The following is an 18,094-nucleotide window of genomic DNA, read 5'->3' on the forward strand; positions in this document are numbered from 1 at the left end:
CGCTTGAACCTGCGAGGTGGAGGGTGCAGTGAGCTGAGATGGTGCCACTGCACTCCTACCTGTATGACAGAGTAAGACTCCGTCAAAAAAAAAAAAAAAGAAAAGAAAAAGACTTCTTATAGCAAAGTGACTCTTTGGAGTCACTCAACTTTTAGTGTGGCAGATCACAGCAGGTGGGCACAAGACTCATCTGTGCCGGGCGAAGTGGCTCACACCAGTAATCTCAGCACTTTGGGAGGCCGAGGCAGGCAGATCACGAGGTCAGGAGATCGAGACCATCCTGGCTAACGTGAAACCCTGTCTCTACTAAAAATACAGAAATTTAGCTGGGCGTGGTGGCGGGCGCCTGTAGTCCCAGCTACTCGGGAGGCTGAGGCAGGAGAATGGCGTGAACCCAGGAGGTGGAGCTTGCAGTGAGCCATGATTGCACCACTGCACTCCAGCCTGGGAGACAGCAAGACTCCATCTCAAAAAAAAAAAAAGACTGTCATCTGGAGCATGACATCCTCAGACAACACCTCTGTTCCCTCACCCCCCGCCCCAAAGAGGTCATTTCTGAATCTATGGGGAGGGGCTTTTGTACCTCCACGTGACTCTGGACCACCATGAAGGACCATGACTTTTGCATATTTCCAGGAATTTTTTATTTTTTTGAGATAGGGTCTCACTCTGTTGCCCAGGCTGGGGCTGCAACCTCAACTTCCCAGGCTCAAGTGATCCTCCCACCTCAGCCTCCCGAGTAGCTGGGACTATAGGCGCATGCCACCATGCTTGGCTTTTTTTTTTTTTTAATTAGTAGAGACGAGGTCTCGCTCTATTACCCAGGCTGGTCTCAAACTCCTGAGCTCAAGCAATCCTCCTGCCTCGGCCTCCCAAAGTTCTGGGATTACAGGCATAAGTCACTCCACCCAACCCATATTTCCAGGAATTTTGATCAAATATTGTCTACTTGATGGCAATGAGAGCAGAGAGGCACCTCAGGAATTAGGACGTAACTCCATGGGCCAGAAGAGTTTGCTTTCTCAACATGTGATTTACTCACAGCCTTTCAGGAACGCACCTGCTGCCCAGGTGAAGAATGGCATTTTCTCAGCACTCAGGGAGGCTGTTTCTTTCCCCCCGAAGAGTTTCAATAAGCAAACCCAAATGGAATGGGAGCATGCCTGATGTCATGACAAATGGCTTGAGAGTGACACTCCAGCTTATACCAGGAAAGGTTATGTTGATGCTGTACTAAATGACATCATTTGCCAAAAGGCTAAAAGCATTTCCTGGGCACTGGCACTGGCCTTTTCACAACCCCTTTATGAGGTCGTAAGAGCAGATCCTCTTTCCTGCTTCGTAAAGAAAGAGACTCAGGCACTGAGAGACTAGGTCATCCCCTTAAACTGACATACATGTGATGATGAAGCATTCCACTGACCTTCTGATAACATTGATTTTCAGCTACTTTTTTTTTTTTTCTTTTTTTGAGATGGAGTTTCGCTCTTGTCGCACAGGCTGGAATGCAGTGGTGCAATCTCAGCTCACGGCAACCTCTGCCTCCCAGGTTTAAGTGTTCTCCTGCCTCAGCCTCCCAAGTAGCTGGGATCACAGGCACTCGCCACCATGCCCAGCTAATTTTTGTATTTTTAGTAGATACATGGGGTTTCTTCATGTTGGCCAGGCTGGTCTTGAACTCCTGACTTCAGGTGATCCACTCACCTCGGCCTCCCAAAGTGCTGGGACTATACTCATGAGACACTGTGCCTGGTCTACTTTTTATTTTTAATGACAAAATTAAATATCGATGACTACAACTACCACCATATCACACGGCTGTCCCTCCACCTGCGACATGAATTTTCGTCTCTCTTACAGACCATGTTAGTTACTGTCAATGACAATAGCATCACCTCTCCTGCCCCAGGCCAGGCCCTGCCCTCCCTGCCACATTTTTTTTTTTTTTTTTTTTTTTTTTAAATACAAGCTCTCACTCTGTCACCCAGGCTGGAATACAGTGGTGAGATGTCTCACTGCAACCTCTGCCTCCTGGGCTTAAGCGATTCTCCCACCTCAGCCTCCCGAATAGCTGGGACCACAGGTGGGCGCTACCATGCCTGGCTGGTTTTTTGTAGAGATGGATTTTCACCATGTTGCCCAGACTGGTCTTGAACTCCTGAGCTCAAGTGATCCGCCCACCTCGGCCTCCCGAAGTGCTGGGATTACAGGTGTGAGCCGCAACGCCCGGACAGGTTTCTGAAGGAATTGAACTTGTGGGGAGCATGTCATCTCCACACAACTTTTCAGGCATTCGAGGATTAAGGGAAATCGGATCTATTTGCAGCCTGATGACGTCATCCTCTGCTCTAGTCCACAGGTGGCCAGATCGTGTTCCAGGGACCCAGGCTCTCTGCCAACCCCAACACCCCACAGCTGTGCCCACAGTGCAGCCCGGGATGCTGGCGGCCACTATTACCTTTATCTGCTTGATCTCATACTGGATCCTCTTGATAGGGTTGCCGTAAATGTCGTTTCCAGAGTCCACCTCCTTCTCACTGACCGCTTTGGCCCTGATCACTGCAAAACACAAGACACAGAGGTGAGGAGAGTTCCTGAAACACGCTCCTGGGGCTAAGGAGAGGGATAAGACGTCCAGGCCTGCAGGAGGTGCTGGGGGGTTACAGACAGCAGCAAGGTGCGAGATGGGCAAGGGACATGGTGATCCCAGCCCCCGGCATGGCGTCTCCTCCTCCAAGCTGAGAGATGATGCCCAGCCTCCTCCTCCTCCTTCCACGATTCTTCAACAAGAATCCCTTCTTTGTTGACAGGGGCCCAAGCCAGAAGCCCACAGTCCCTTGTGACCAGGGTGGTTTCTGTAACAGTGGGAGGCAGTCATTGATTTGACTGAAGCTCATCTGTTGATATCATGCTTGAGTGCTTTTGGCTTTTTTTTCCTTCTCTCCAGTGGGTACTCACTGGTGGCTGGGGCAAGCAGGTACCCCATGGAACTGACCCACAATCCCACACATTCCGCGAAGGATGGGACATTTCCCCACCCTCCAGCCACGGCCTATTGGAAACAAGCTTTTCTGGGCTGAGGGCAGAGGGGGAGTTATCCACCTTAAAGGGGCCTTAAACGTACCCGGCATATTTAGGTTTGGGGGTCTTACATCTGGAAAGGTCTATCCAGCTCTTCTCATCTTTCCTGACCTGGAAAATGTTCTATGAGTAATTTTTGTTGTTGTTGTTGTTGAGATGGAGTCTCGCTCTGTTGCCCAGGCTGGAGTGCAGTGGCACCGTTTTGGCTCACTGCAACCTCTATCTCCCAGGTTCAAGTGATTCTCCTGCCTCAGCCTCTCGAGTAGCTGGGATTACAGGCGCCTGTCACCACGCCCAGTTAATTTTTTTTTTTTTTCAGACGGAGTCTCACTCTGTCGTCCAGGCTAGAGTGCAGTGGCATGATCTTGGCTCACTGCAACTTCTGCCTCCTGGGTTCAAGAAATTCTCCTGCCTCAGCTTCTCAAGTAGCTCTGATTATAGGCAGCTGCCACCACACCCAGCTAATTTTTGTATTTTTAGTAGAGAAAGCGTTTCGCCATGTTGGCCAGGCTGGTCTTGAGCTCCTGACCTCAGGTGATCCACCTGCCTCAGCCTCCCAAAGTGCTGGGATTATAGGCATGAGCTACAGTGCCCAACCTTAATTTTTGTATTTTTAGTAGAGACAGGGTTTCATCATGTTGGCCAGGCTGTTCTCGAACTGCTGACTTCAAATGATCCACCTGCTTCGGCCTCCCAAAGTGCTGAGATTACAGGCGTGAGCCACCACGCCCAGCCTGGGTGATTCTTTACAGTAACACAGAGTCTATCAGGGGCACAACAGGGGCAGGGGCAGGAAGTTTCACCCAAAGGAGACATCGGCAGGCACAGCTGGCAGACCCAAGGGACAGATGCTGAGGAAGGACAAACAGAAGGAAAGAGGATCCCAACTAAGCCACAACCAAACAGAAAGGAGTTGGGGAAGAGGCTGCGCTGGGGCAATTCCAGAATATTCTGGAGCCTGAGGTTGCTGACAGGCCATGCAACACAGGGCTTTCTCCTAGCAATTAAGCCAGGATTCTGTTCCACTCCTGGTAACCTGAGGACAAGCAGATCAGTAGTTCATGCTGTCACTTGGGGAGGGTTGGGTAGAGCCCTCCCTTTTTTAATTTCAAGGCCATTAGTTGGTGACATGGTCTGTTTTAATGGCTTTAAAAGCTTTGCCCTCCCAAACTCAGCTCTTCAGGGTCACTCTGGGTAAGTGTTATGTTACAGTGGATATGAGCAAAACAGAGAGGTAAGGAGCAGACCACGCCAGGCTCCAGGCAGCCTCCTAGCCCCAGCCCCAGCCCCAGCCCCAGCCCCACCCCACGTGGTCGGCTCAAATCTCTTGGAACCCCTTAGGCAGGGCTGTCTCTTCCCACAGGGGCAGGGAGGCTCAGGCGTGTGGGTGCTCCATCTGTGTCCATCCCCCTGGGCCCCAGCAATGCTCTCTGGATCCCAGGCTGGCACCAGAGTCCCACACCACAGCCCCACTGCCTCGCCTGGGCACAAACCCCTTTCTTCTTTCTTCTTCTGTTGGAGCTGAGTCATGATTGGCCGAGGCCACAGGTTCCTGTTTCCCAGGCTAATCCAGGCCTCATCCTGAAAAGCCACATCTAGGAAATGTCTCCCGGCAGGCCACTCCAGAACAGAAGGCTTTGCCCTGACGGCCCCCTATTTCCAGTGCCCTCCTAACCATCCTCTCATCCACCGCAACCAGCTGTCTTTTTTTATTCACGTTCTTTTCTGCTCAAACATCATCCTTGGCTGCCCCCTGCCCTCCCCTAAAATATGAGCGCCTTTGCAACCTGAAGTCAGCCAGGGGCCTCAGCTGCTGTGCCCAACACCCCCAACCCATGCTCCCACTATTCTACCACTTCATAATACTCGTCTGCCCTGAACACGCCCAGGTGCATCCACACCTCTGAACAGACAAGTTTCTTTCTTTCTTTCTTTCTTTTTTTTTTAGACAGAGTCTTGCTCTGTCACCCCCACCCCCGCTAGGCTGGAGTGCAGTGGCGCAATCTCAGCCATCTCCCAGGTTCAAGTGACTCTCCTGCCTTAGCTTCCCAGGTAGCTGGGATTACAGGCGGGCACCACCATGCCTGACTAATTACCATATATATTTTTTTGAGACGGAGTTTCACTTTTGTCACCCAGGCTGGAGTGCAATGGCTTGATCTCAGCTCACTGCAACCTCCACCTCCCAGGTTCAAGCAAATCTCCTGCCTCAGCCTCCTGAGTAGCTGGGGTTACAGGTAACTGCCACCTTGCCAGGCTAATTTTTTTTTTTTTTTTTTTTTTGGTATTTTTAGTAGAGACAGGGTTTTAGCATGTTGGCCAGGCTGGTCTCGAACTCCTGACCTCAAGTGATCCGCCCACTTTGGCCTCCCAAAGTGCTGGGATTACAGGTGTGAGCCACCACACCCAGCCTGAACAGGCAAATTTCTTCCGCCCCAAATGCCATCTCCCCTCTCTGCCTGGAGAACTTTTCTTCATTCTTCAAGACCCAGCTAAAATAGCCCTTTTCTGTCTTCCTCTGGGAAATCCTGTCCTTCTGCAGCACTTGGTATATTCCCCATCTCTTTTCCATCCTGCTGTCAATTCCTGCACACCTGTCTGCTCAGGGCCCTGGGAGGTCCTAACAGGTTGAGGCTACATTCTGACTGCAGAACAGTTGGTGCTCACTAACTCTTTGCCAGATGGAGCTGAGATGACGCTGACAACTTTGGGCTGGTGGCCCAGGTGCAGTTTGTCCTTGGCTCTCTTGCTCCCTGCCTAATCTATATACCTTACGACAATGCTGCACCAAAAATGTTTATGCAAATTAGTCAATGTGCCAGATTAACTTGGTCAAAGTTTGCTCTTCATGTAGCAGAGTCACCAGCTCACAAGCAAACCAGGGCCAGGCACGGTGGCTCAATCCTATAATCCCAGCACTTCGGGAGGCTGAGGCGGGCGGATCACTTGAGGTCAGGAGTTTGAGACCAGCCTAGCCAACATGGTGAAACCCCATCTCTACAAAAAATACAAAAATCCCAGCCACTTGGGAGGCTGAGGCAGGAGAATCGCTTGAACCCAGGAGGTGAAAGTTGCAGTGAGCTGAGATCATGCCACTGCACTCCAGCCTGGGCAACAGAGTGAGACTCCGTCTTTAAAAAAAAGAAAAGAAAGAAAAGGAAAAAAAAGCAAACCAGCAGAATCCAAAGGAATCAACAGTTCCAGTAGGAGCAGCAAGCCGGCCTTTATTACAGTCTGCTGAATTCTGTATGTTATTTTGGAAATTTCTGGAGCTGCTTTTCTTTTCTTTCTTTCTTTTTTTTTTTTTGAGACGGAGTCTAGCTCTGTCATCCAGGCTGGAGTGCAATGGTGCAATCTTGGCCCACTGCAACCTCCGCCTCCTGGGTTCAAGCAATTCTCCTGCCTCAGCCTCCCAAGTAGCTGGGATTACAGGCACGCGCCACCATGCCCGGCTAATTTTTTGTATTTATTTTAGTAGAGACGGGGTTTCACCATGCTGGCCAGGATGGTCTTGAACTCCTGACCTCGTGATCCGCCTGCCTCGGCCTCCCAACGTGCTGGGATTACAGGCGTGAGCTACCACGCCCGGCCTTGGAGCCGCCTTTCAATGGTCCCCTAAGCCACACAATGCTTAACGCACAATAGGCACTCAACAAGCACGTCACTGGAGTTCAGAAAATAAGCAAAGATTACTTCAAAACGGCCAAAATGTTGCATCCTACCATGGGCATTGAGGTTCACATGTTGTTCTCTTACAAAAACGCCTAAGGCTCCCAGGTGGCAGCTGGACACTTATTTGAAGGAGGCAGCAAGAGACAGAGATCCTGCATTCACCCCTGGATGGCTGCGTGATCTTTGAGAAGCTCCTTGACTTCACTGAGCCACAGTTGTTCACACCTAAGACAGAGACGATGACAACAGTCCTGACACTTCACAAGGTCGTGGTGACTGTTAGAGGGGCTGGTGTGGAGGCTGCGGTGCCCGGGAACTAATGCGTGTACAGTTCAGGACCACGAGCATCGCATAGACAAGCAGGGCGAATTCTCCCACTCCCGTGGGTGAGGGATTGGGACGGTGGCATCATGCCACTCAGTTACACAGACCCGGTCCTGGTCAGCAGGCCACAGACTCTCAATTTGATGCAGCTTCCCAGCGTGCTAGCTTTGCCTGGGGGCTGCAGATTACACACTTTCCTTCTTTAAAGTGTCAGAAAAGAGGAGGCTGGTCAAATCAAGGGTCCAGGGTAGCCACGTGGGGTTAGGACTAGAAAGTGAACTGGCGAGGAGGCCGCCAGATGCCTGCAGGGAAGTGGGGGTGAGGGGCAGGGAAGTGGGGGTGAGGGGCCTGGAGGAGCAGAGCCTGAAGGCATCTCCATCTCCCCTGGGCTGCTTTAGTCTGCCCCTGGGGAACAGAATTCAGATTCTTCAGGGTCTCTTTAAATTGGGGGTGGGCACCTCCTCCCCCACTTTGCAAAATGAGAAATTACATGAAAGAAGGAAAATGGCAATCAAGAGAGGCAAAGAAGGACCAGTTCCACGGCAACCTTCCCCAAAGCACCAGCACGCCGCAGACATGAAGGAGAGGGGCCAGCTGACAGCTTTGATCAGTGCACACCAGTTGGCATAGCGGGATCTGCACCGCTGACCTGCTCAGAGCAGAGGGTACCTGTCGGGGGTTGTTGCCCAGAGGCGACAGCAGGTGAAGAGAGGGTACAGGGTGAATCCTGCATACAGCAGGCCTTGCCTGGGAGGAGCATCCAATCCAGGCGAGATGACAGACGACGGATAGGAACACAGAGAAGGAGAGTTTCCAATGCCCAGTGGTGGACAGAGGAGGAGGGAGAGAGAGCTCTCCGGAATACATTTCCATGCCAATGGCAATGGTCCGCACTCTGAGCTCCAGGATGGACCACCAGGACTGTAGGGGAAAGCAGGCCACTTCAAAAGAGGGAGGGCCTCTCCGAGTCCCAGGCCATGTGAAGAACAGGGCTGGGGAAAGCGAAGAGACGTAAGGAATCTGGGAAGAAATGAAAATTGTGGCACAGACATGTTTATTGAACACCTACTGGGTGCTGGGCCTGGTGTTAGGCACTGGGGTGGGTGTCAGCCCATCTCCTGTCCACGCCCCCGAGAGGGGCTGCTCTGCTCCTCTGCCCCTTCCCCAAAGAGCCAGAGGCAGCTGCGAGAGGGCGAGTCTTTATAAAGACTCTCGTTCTAACTGCCCTGAGCCCAAAAACCACGGCCTCTCCCTGGGCGTCTCAGATTTCGTTTTTCCTTCTTTCCCTTCTGCTGTGAACACAACATCTGGGTTTGAGATCAAGGGTGATACACTGGCTGATGAATTCACCGCCAGATGCCGGCTACTGGAATGTACAACCGTCGGCTGAATTCAAAGCACACGCAACCGCAGGGTCCCCACCCCCACCCCTCCAGCCCAGGACACCACATGATGTCACTTCCCCCCCTGCAAAAACAATCCCGAGCGCACCCGTCAGAGTGGGGACGGAAAAGAACCGGGTGGGCGGAAAACCAAGGTCGCGGGAGACGATCCAAAGAGGATGGGCTACGGTCAGACTTCGACAGTCACAACCGCCCCTGGAAAACCATCAGAGGCCGGACCGGCTGCTGCTGCTCTCGGAGGGGAGCAGACAGTGAAGGGGGCTTGCTGGAGAACCTGGTGTCACCAGCATGTGCCGGGGCCAAGGGCTGGCCGGAGGGGCGGCACTCTCCACAGACTCCAACCACGCCAGCCCCAGGGAGAGACGCCACGGCTTCTGTGGCACGGTCCTCCCTTGTTCTCTCTCCTCGGTGTCCCCTCTGCTGCCATCAACATGTGGGTCCTGCGTCCTCACGTCCCCTTCATACACCCACCAACATCTTTCCAATCCTCCTGTGTCCACAGAAGTACTATGGAAGTTCCTGCAGAAAATAAGAACAAGCCATGCCCACAACTGGGGGAGGGAGACAGACCCCAAAAGAAAATTGCCTCGAAAGGCCGGGTGCAGCGGCTCACACTTGTAATCCCAGCACTTGGGAGGCCAAGGCGGGTGGGTTGCTTGAAGCTAGGAGTTCAAGACCAGCCTGAGCAACACCTCATCTATAAAAAACAAAATACAAAAAACAAAAACAAAAAAAACAAAAATTAGCTGGGCGTGGTGGCATCTGCCTATAGTCCCAGCTACTCAGGAGAATTGTATGAACTAGATGTTCAAGGCTGCAGTGAGCTATGAACGCACCACTGCACCTCGGTCCTGGGTGAAAGAACGAGACCCTGCCTTTGAAAGAAAAAGAAAATTGCCTGTAAGAAATGTACTTATTCCACACTCATTGAATTCTCTTTATTATCTTGCCAGGGGCCCAACTGCTCACTAGAGGAATCCCACATGCTATATGTATAAATATACCATATAGAACATTTTCCACTTGAGCCACTCTGCCGGGCTCCCAGGCCCAAGTTTGGGACAGGCAAACCGGTGGATATCAACACCCAATGTCTAGATCACTCACAGCCTCTCCCCGGGGCGCTCCACACACTGTAACAGCATAGCGCCTGTCTCGGCTACGGGACGCGCTCAGGCAGCGGGAGAAGGTGGCCCACTGTCCCTCAAAGTCACCTGTCTGCCCAGACGAGGTGCAGGGATCCCTGGGACTCAGAAACACATTCGGCTGCTAAATACAAAGTCAAAACCCGGCCCGATCATCTGCACCTTGTGTGCACACTGACTCGGACTGGGAGGGTTTGCTCAGTATCACTGGAGGGCACTGGCCCCTCCCAGCCGTCCACCCTCTTCTGCAGGCTCCAGCTTTCACCTGGGGAGGGGCGCCCATAGGACCAGCACTGGCAGGGAAAGCGCCTCCCTCCCCTCTGTCCTGTCCTGCTTATGGCCCAGCGGAGAACGCCAAGGGGTCCCCATGTTCTCAACATGGGTCATTCCTGGGAGTCGGGTGGGGGCTTCACACATGTGCCAAAGACCCTACTGGCCCACATCACCAGTGGGTGGGGGGCATTCTGATGCTGCAGCTGGGTCAGAGTCAGCCCAGAGCACCCACAGTGGCAATGAAGACCAGTGGCCACTGCATGCATCCCAGGGGCCAGCCCTGGAGGACTCCACACTGCGTAGACGCAAACGCGGTAACTGCAGGCCGGAGCCGCAGACGTCTTCTGAGCGTCATTTGGTTCATTTGGCTCTGGGTGGAATTACATGCCAGTCATTTCAGAGGAATTATCAAAGAAACCATTTTCTCTCCCGGATGAAACCCAACCTCCACTTACTCCTGGGGAGGATCCAATGGCAGTTGCAGGTGGACTCAGCTTTGTTCATTCACTGGGAAAGGACTGTGACGTTCCACGCCTTGTCTAAACTCTCAAGAAAAGTGGGGTGCCATGAGTGCCAACGTCCACACCCTCAAATCACACAGTTAGTAAAGCCCTTGCTAACATCTGTAACTATAACTTGGCGTTGCCATTGGGGATGAGAGTCTCTTGTCCCTTTTGGGTGGATGTAATGACACCATATGGCTGGTCAACCTGGCAGGGACTCCATATCCTTTTTTTTTTTTTTTGAGATAGAGTTTCGCTCTTGTCGCCCAGGCTGGAATGCAATGGCACGACGTTGGCTTACTGCAACCTCGGCCTCCTGGGTTCAAGCGATTCTCCTGCCTCAGCCTCTGGAGTAGCTGGGATTACAGGCGCCCGCCACCATGCCCGGCTGATTTTTATTTTGTGTATTTTTAGTAGAGATGGGGTTTCACCATGTTGGCCAGGCTGGTCTTGAACTCCTGACCTCACGTGATCCACCCATCTTGGCCTCCCAGAGTGCTGGGATTACAGGCGTGAGCCACCTGGCCCGGCCTGACCATTTTGATTAATATGTCTAAAGCGCCAGCTGAGGGTGTACCAGGGGCCCCTCTGCCCCAGCCACCCACAAGATCAGAGTCTGAAAAGGGAGGTGAAGCCCACTTTCCCCACTTCTGGTGTCTACACCCTCAGCTCGGAACAGATGTCCAGTAACACAGCTGTGGCCCTGCCCTGCGACTGCTGTAATAAATGACTATTTTTCATGGCCCTGCTCTCAGATCGCTGTGGGATCCCTAAATGTTTGTGTGTAACTAATCTCGTTGGGCTTCAGGATCACAGTAAAGACAGCTTAGAAACATGGAAGCTCTCCATTCAGGCAGCACCTCCTTCTTTTAGCAGGATGGGGCTGACCTCGCCAACTGGAGCAGCAGAAATGGCCACAAACGCCACCAGGGATGGCAGACGGTGATCCAGGAAGGGGCTGTGCTCGCAAGGACCCCAGACCTGCTCTAGTCCTCTAGGTTTGGAGGCCACGCCTCTCCCAACGGAACTGCCCAGGCGCACGGGGCAAGGCTGAGCAGCCAGGAAGTGTCACGAGGGTTGCGAGGTGACAGTGAGGGTTAGCTGGTCCAGCTCACCTTCGGCCTCTGGCCTCAAGTGACACAGCCGGGTGCCCTTGGTGGGCAGTCAGAGGGTCTCCCCCGGGCACTGGGCTCTGCCCTTCCTCGGCCCCTTCATGCCAGCGGGTGCGGCAGACCTCCTCCAAGTTCACTCCTTTTAGGGAAATGAGCAGAAAAGGGGGCTGTGACTTGGTAATTAAAAACAGCCCTGTGGTGCTGGGCAGGAACCAGGCTCTTCCCGCCCTGCAGCTGCTGTGGAGGCCAGACCCACCCTCAGGTCCTCCAACCTCCTCAGCCCCCAGAAGCCAGCAACGGGGCCTTCTGGGAAGCAGGAAAGACCTCAGCAGAGGGGGCACCGTAGGAGCACACTGGACATCTGTCCCCAGTTGAGGGTGTAGACACCGGAAGTGAAGACATGGGGCACCACCTCCCTTTCCAGACTCTGACCTTGAGAGTTTGTGGGTGGCTGGGACAGAGAGGCCCCAGGTCCACCCTCAGTGGTGACTTGCAGCCCTGGTGCAGGGTGGGACCGTGACATCCAGGGTGAGGACAGAGGACTTGGCCAGCATGACTCAGGCCAGGGTGAAAAACGCCTGGAATGACAACTACTCAGAAAAGATATTTTGTTGGGGAGGGTGCGGAGGAGGGTGGGGCAGAGAAGGTAACAGGGCGCACAACAGAGATCAGGGAACAGAAGCGCAGCCTCAGCCGGGGCCACACCGCCTGCCAGCGGGCACCTGGGGGTGCTCCAGGCCCTGCCGCCCCAGGGAATGCTCCCTCCCCGGCTGCCTGAGATTCTAGTGCACGTGAGCTGCTGGCCACTGGGTGCCCGTCTCCATGGAGACCAGCTCTCCCGTCTCACTTCCTGCCCATTCGTTTTGGCTCCTCTTGGGAAACAGCATCTATCAGAGCACCTCAGCCACGCAGAGCAAAGCCGCACTCTCTGCCCAGCCTTCCTGCCGCCCTCCCCAACCCCAGGGCCCTGCCCCCTCCCTCTGCAGCTCTGGGAGGACCTCGGGGCCCACGTCCCGCTGCCCTCCCTTTCCCTGGTGGGCCAGCAGGTCTCATGCCAGAGCCTCCGGCTCGGCCCTTCCCATTCACGTGCTGCTGAATCACTTGAAAACAATGCACCAGACCCCGGGGAGGATTTGCTGAGAACAGTGCGGCTTTGTGGAGGGAAGTGCAGCTCTGCATTTTCTCCGCCAAGACCCACGAACAGCCAAGCTCAGCCCTGCAAACCCCAAGCCAGAGCCGGAGCAGGGACAGGAGCAGGACCGTGCAGGGCAGGAGGCAGAGGGAGCCTGGAGAGGCACTGAGGAAACCCCTACCCATCCCTGCAACCCGCCCCCCTACAACAGATGAGCAGGGGGCCAGGGTGACAACTCCGGAGCCAGGGGCAGCAGCAGATTCTCTCCTCGCGCTGTTGCTGGGGGGCTGCGACAGCGCGAGGTGGGCAGGGCACTGTTCCTCCCAAGCCAATCCATTTTTGGGGACGAACGTGAGGTCCGGGCCCAGGCTTCAGGCTCATTGGCACTGACTGTCTTTGAGCCCTGGCTGTTCGTCGGACCCAGGGACACGTGGCCTGTGGGCTGAGCCTGACTTGCTGCATTTCTCAGGAGACAGAAACAGGGACATGAAGGACATGAAGGCTGGAATCCCAGAGGCCACACACCCAGGAAATAATGAAAGCAGGGGGGCTGAGGCCCCCACTCCCCTTTCCCTTCCTCCTCGGCACAGCTTCCCAAACAAGCCCCATGCTGAGCGGCGCCCCCAGACTCCCTAAGCTTGTCCTGGGGGGTGTGCATCTGTGTAGCCCTGTCTCCAGCTGGAGGACTTGGCCTGGGCTGTCACAGCAGCTGCAAGTGCAGGCTGCACCCCAGCCCTCTGCCCCGTGTCTTCTTGGAGATCTCGATATAACCCCCTTGCCATTTGCACGAACTGGAAGAATGACCACAGGTCAGGGAGGGTGCTCTACCCACCTGTCCACTCTAAAAACCCTATTTCCTTTTGTCTTATGTGTCTGAGATCCTGGTCATACAGGGCTTGAAGGGGAAGGGAGATTTGTGCGGAGAGAAGATGGACCCCCCAGGGCAGCTCCCAGGGTGGGGTCACATCCAAAGCCCAACTGGCCAGCAGGTTGGGGGGGAGCAGGCCAGGAGGTGAACAGGTAGCACCTGCCAGACCCTGCTGGCCCCCCCGAGCCCATGGACAGCTGACCTCGGCAGAAAGCACAAGCAACGCTGCTGCTCCCCGTCCAAGCCTCACGGACCAACAGGGCGACCCATGCACCACTGCTCAGCCACGGAGGCCTTACTGGGTCCCTGTGGTTTGGGGAGAAGGACCCACAAGGCAGGGAGCAAAGATGGGGCCGGAGGACGAAGGTTCCAGCAAATGCAGAGTGAGGCGCGAACACGGAATCTGTCCCCCAAGGGTGGGGGCAGAAGCACCAAACCAGAGCAGAGCTCTAGAAGGTGCAAAGTGTTCGGAGCAGGAGAACCGTGCGGGGTACCTGGAAGTGCCTTAGGATGAAGGTGAACACGGCCACCACATCTGGGGTCCTCACCGCTGCTGGCATGGCAGTGCTCTCTGGAAACCTCAGGAGCCCCACACCCTTCCGGGTGGCTCCAACCCTTGTTTTACAGTCAAATGAAGGCTGGGCAAGGGCTGGGGTGTGAGTCCAGGGGGCACCCCTGAGCCCGCCAACATAGCCCTATGAGGTGCCTGGCACTTCGGGGAGGATTTAGGCTCGCAAGGCAGGGGGCAGGCCCTGTGCACTTGTGTCCGGAAGAGAGGTGGTGGGAAGAGAGATGCTGGAAGCTGGGTGTGAGGGGTGTGAGGGGTGTGAGGGGCAGGAGGTGGAGGGCCAGGCCTTGGAGGAAGTGCAGAAACCTTAACACTCTGCCCAGGTCACCTAGCTGCTGGCAAATGGCAGAGCCAGGGCTCCAACCCCGGCAGTAGGGCTCTCACCAGCTCCTGGTGGAGGCTCTGGGTGGAGGCATGGGACGGGGTGAGCCAGGGGAAGCTGGAGGCTGCTCCACAGCCCTTTCCACCACAGTCCAGCTGTGCCAAGGTGACCAAGGGGGGAGGGGAACACAGGCACTGCCAGGCCCTGGGATGGAAAGTTACTCATGACATCTCCGTAAGAATCACTGGAGGGCCATGGTTTTGGGTGTGGGCATCCTGGAGGGCTGTTTTAGTGCCCACACCAATGCCCCAGTTAAAGAACCACCCTGTCCCCTTAGCCTTCTGCAGGACAGGTGGGAAAGGGCCGGGTGTCTGGTCCTGCTGCCAGGGGACAGTGTAGGTGTGACCGTCCGGGCAGAGATGAGTCACCCTCCACCCTGTCTTGCTGCCCGTCTCCACACCTAGTTTTAGCTCGTGTGGCCAAGAAGGGGCGATTCCTCACCTAGAACACATGGGTCACAAATGCTACCTTTGAAAATGGAAACAAAAATAACCCACTCAAAGGCAGGCTGGTTCCCCCATCAGACTGTGGCTTCCAGGCTAAGGCAGGAAGACCTCGGCTACTTAATGTTTGGGCCCCATTGTGGCCATGGCTTTTAACTCAGTCATGCCATAACACCCTCTCTGCCCTCTCAGACAGAGGTGATGCTACACTGACAGGCGGCTACGCTCCAGGTCTCCGTGTGCAAAAAATAGCTGGGCACAAGGCAAGTGCAGAAACAGCAGGAGCACGGTGACACCCTACCCCAAGAAATCTATGTGGCTTTTGAAAAACAGCAGCCCTCCTGACCCCCAGTTTCCTTCTTAATCATGTTGAGCCTATAGCAAATTGTGGAGTGGCTTTGCAACCCTAGCCCACGACATTCTGGAAGCAGAGGATAGAAAGAAACCAGGCTAAGATCAAAATTTTCTTCTTTTTTTTTTTCCCCCTAAGACAGGGTCTCTGTCACTGAAGCTGGAGTGCAGTGGCGCAATCACAGCTCACTGCAGCCTCGACCTCCCAGGTTCAAGACATCATCCCACCTCAGCCTCCCTAGTAGCTGGAACTATAGGTGCAGGCCAGTATGCCTGGCTACTTCTTGTTTTTATAGAGACACAGTCTCACTATGTTGTCCAGGCTGGTCTCATATTTCTGGGCTCAAGCCATCCACCTGCTTCGGCCTCCCAGAGTGCTGGGATTACAGGTGTGAGCCACCATGCCCAGCCTCGAATTTCCTCTACTTGGCCTGAAGCAGAAAGCCACAGACAACAGAGACCTAAGCTACTAATGATTAAAAAACCCAAAAGCAAAAACAAAAGTCTTGTGGGATGCTATTCCCACCCCGTCCAAATGAGCATAACGCTTGTTGGTTCCACGAGCTTCACATTCGCCAGGGAAGTCCGGCTTGGGTTTCTCAGAGGCGTGCACTTGGGGTCCCACTGAGCACCTTGCCCCACACAGCCATAGTTCCAGCTTTTACTCACTCATCACCTGCGTCCTCCGCCAGAACGGGAGTCCTGTGGTTCCATGTGCATGGCTCACTGCTCATCTCTAGTGACTGGGACAGTGTCTAGGACTCATATCTGTAAATTTATTTATTTATTTTGAGATGGAGTCTCCCTCTGTCCCCAGGCTGGAGTGCAGTGGCATGATCTCAGCTCACTGCAACCTCTGCCTCCTGGGTTCAAGCAATTCTCCTGCCTCAGCCTCCTGAATAGCTGGGACTACAAGTGCGCGCCGCCACGCCCGGCTAATTTTTGTATTTTTAGTAGAGACAGGGTTTCACCCTGTTGGCCAGGCTGGTCTCGAACTCATGACCTCAAGTGATCCACCTGCCTCGGCCTCTCACGGTGCTGGGATTACAGGTATGAGCAAATGAAATATTTTATAAGAGCAGGTCAATCTTTTCTGGGGAAAAAAGGTAAAAATAGGAAAAAAAAAAAAAAAGAGCAATAAACGGGATCTTTCCCACACCTACATCCCAGCTGTGCCAAAAGCACTTTTTGATACCCGGTCCTTTGATTCAAATGCATCAGAGATATAGTCCTCTTTTTGGAAACAAGCACGAAACAGGAGAAGCTATGATCCTGGAAAGAAGCTCATACACGCGATGAGGATATGCCCCAGTGAAAATGAGTAAGAGGTGTTTGTGTGATGTGGATGAATTCAGTAACCATGCCGAGGCCAAAAAACCTAGCTTTCAAAAGACTCCACATAATATCCTTTTTATAAAGTTCAAAACCAAGTAAAACTAAACACTATGTTTAGCATACATATATGGATAAAGACAGGGAGGGCTAAACCCCAAGTTCAGCAGGTATATATCTTTTTGTTTCTTTTTGTTTTTTTCCTTTTTTGAGATGGAGTCTCGCTCTGACACCCAGGCTGGAGTGCAGTGGCGCAATCTTGGCTCACTGCAACCTCCACCTCCCGGATTCAAGCAATTCTCCTGCCTCAGCCTCCTGAGTAGCTGGGATTACAGATGCCACCACCACGCCCGGCTAATTTTTTGTATTTTTAGTAGAGACAACGTTTCACAGTGTTGACCAGGCTGTTCTCAAACTCCTGACCTCAAGCGATCCGCCCGCCTTGGCCTCCCAACGTGCTGGGATTACAGGTGTGAGCCACCGCGTCCAGCATCTTTTTGTTTCTGAGACAGGGTCTCGTTCTGTCACCCAGGCTGGCAGTGGCGTGATCACAGCTCCCTGTGCGGCCTCAGCCTCTGGGGCTCAAATGAACCTCTTGCCTCAGCCTCACGAGTAGCTGGGACTGTAGGTGCAGGCCACTATGCTCAGCTAATTTTTTATTTTTTGTAGGATAGGGTCTCCCCATGTTACCCACGCTGGTCTCTAATTCCTGGGCTCAAGTGATCCTCCTGCGCTGGCTTCCCAAAATGTTGGGATTGTAGGTGTGAGCCATCAGCAGGTATATGTCCAAGGAGGCAGCAGGGGGAGGGAAAAGGGAGGTAGCGCACAGGTAGTGAATATTCTGGGTCTTGGGTCTGGGTGATGGGCTCATGGTACTTCATTATATTGTCTACAAAATATACATAAGTAAGGCCGTTTGTGGACCAATGATACTAATGTGTCATGAACAAAGATTGGTTGATCTAAGTCAATGTATCTGAGGTTGTTGGAAGGGAGGGAGAGAGACAGACTCTGAAACCATCCTAGTACAGGGATCAGCAAACTATGGCACAAAGGGCAGATAGATGCCGCCCACCACCTATTTTTGTAGAGTCTCATTGGAACCTGGCCACGCCCTTTCATTTACATCTCATCTGTGGCTGCTTCTGAGTAGCTGCAGTAGAGCTGGGTAATTACCACGGGGGCTGCACAGCTGGCAAAGGCTAAAATATTTACTCTCTGGCTCTTTGCAGAAAAAGTATGTTGATCCCTGTGCCTGTCCCTAAGACTGCAATTGGCAGAAGAGAAGCTACCCAGTGTGAGGTCTCCATGGCTGTGGTGGATGCCAGGTCAGTGGCAAAGCTAGCGGGGAGGAAACTGATCAAACACCCAGGTGCCGACACCCTTGCCAGCCCCAGAGGGAATCACCCAGCGGGGCGAGGGTGGCTTGTCTTCTCTTTTCTGTCTACTCTCTTTTCTCTTAAAGTTATAAGAATGTATTGAGCGACGTGCTATTTAAACAATGT

The 18,094-nt window shown here is 53.6% G+C and overlaps 1 protein-coding gene across 3 annotated transcripts in view; it reads right to left on the reverse strand.

Moving 5' to 3' along the window:
* TIMP2 (TIMP metallopeptidase inhibitor 2) overlaps nucleotides 1-18,094 on the reverse strand; it is a 73,238-nt gene that overhangs the window by 19,083 nt on the left and 36,061 nt on the right. For all 3 annotated transcript variants that reach the window (XM_001146829.8, XM_054670208.1, XM_016933040.3), the window contains exon 2: nucleotides 2,459-2,559. In XM_001146829.8, coding sequence (XP_001146829.3) covers nucleotides 2,459-2,559 — 101 coding nt within the window. The remainder of the gene's footprint in view (nucleotides 1-2,458; nucleotides 2,560-18,094) is intronic.

This window comes from Pan troglodytes, chromosome 19 (assembly GCF_028858775.2).
Source record: "Pan troglodytes isolate AG18354 chromosome 19, NHGRI_mPanTro3-v2.0_pri, whole genome shotgun sequence".
Lineage (NCBI taxonomy): Eukaryota > Metazoa > Chordata > Mammalia > Primates > Hominidae > Pan > Pan troglodytes.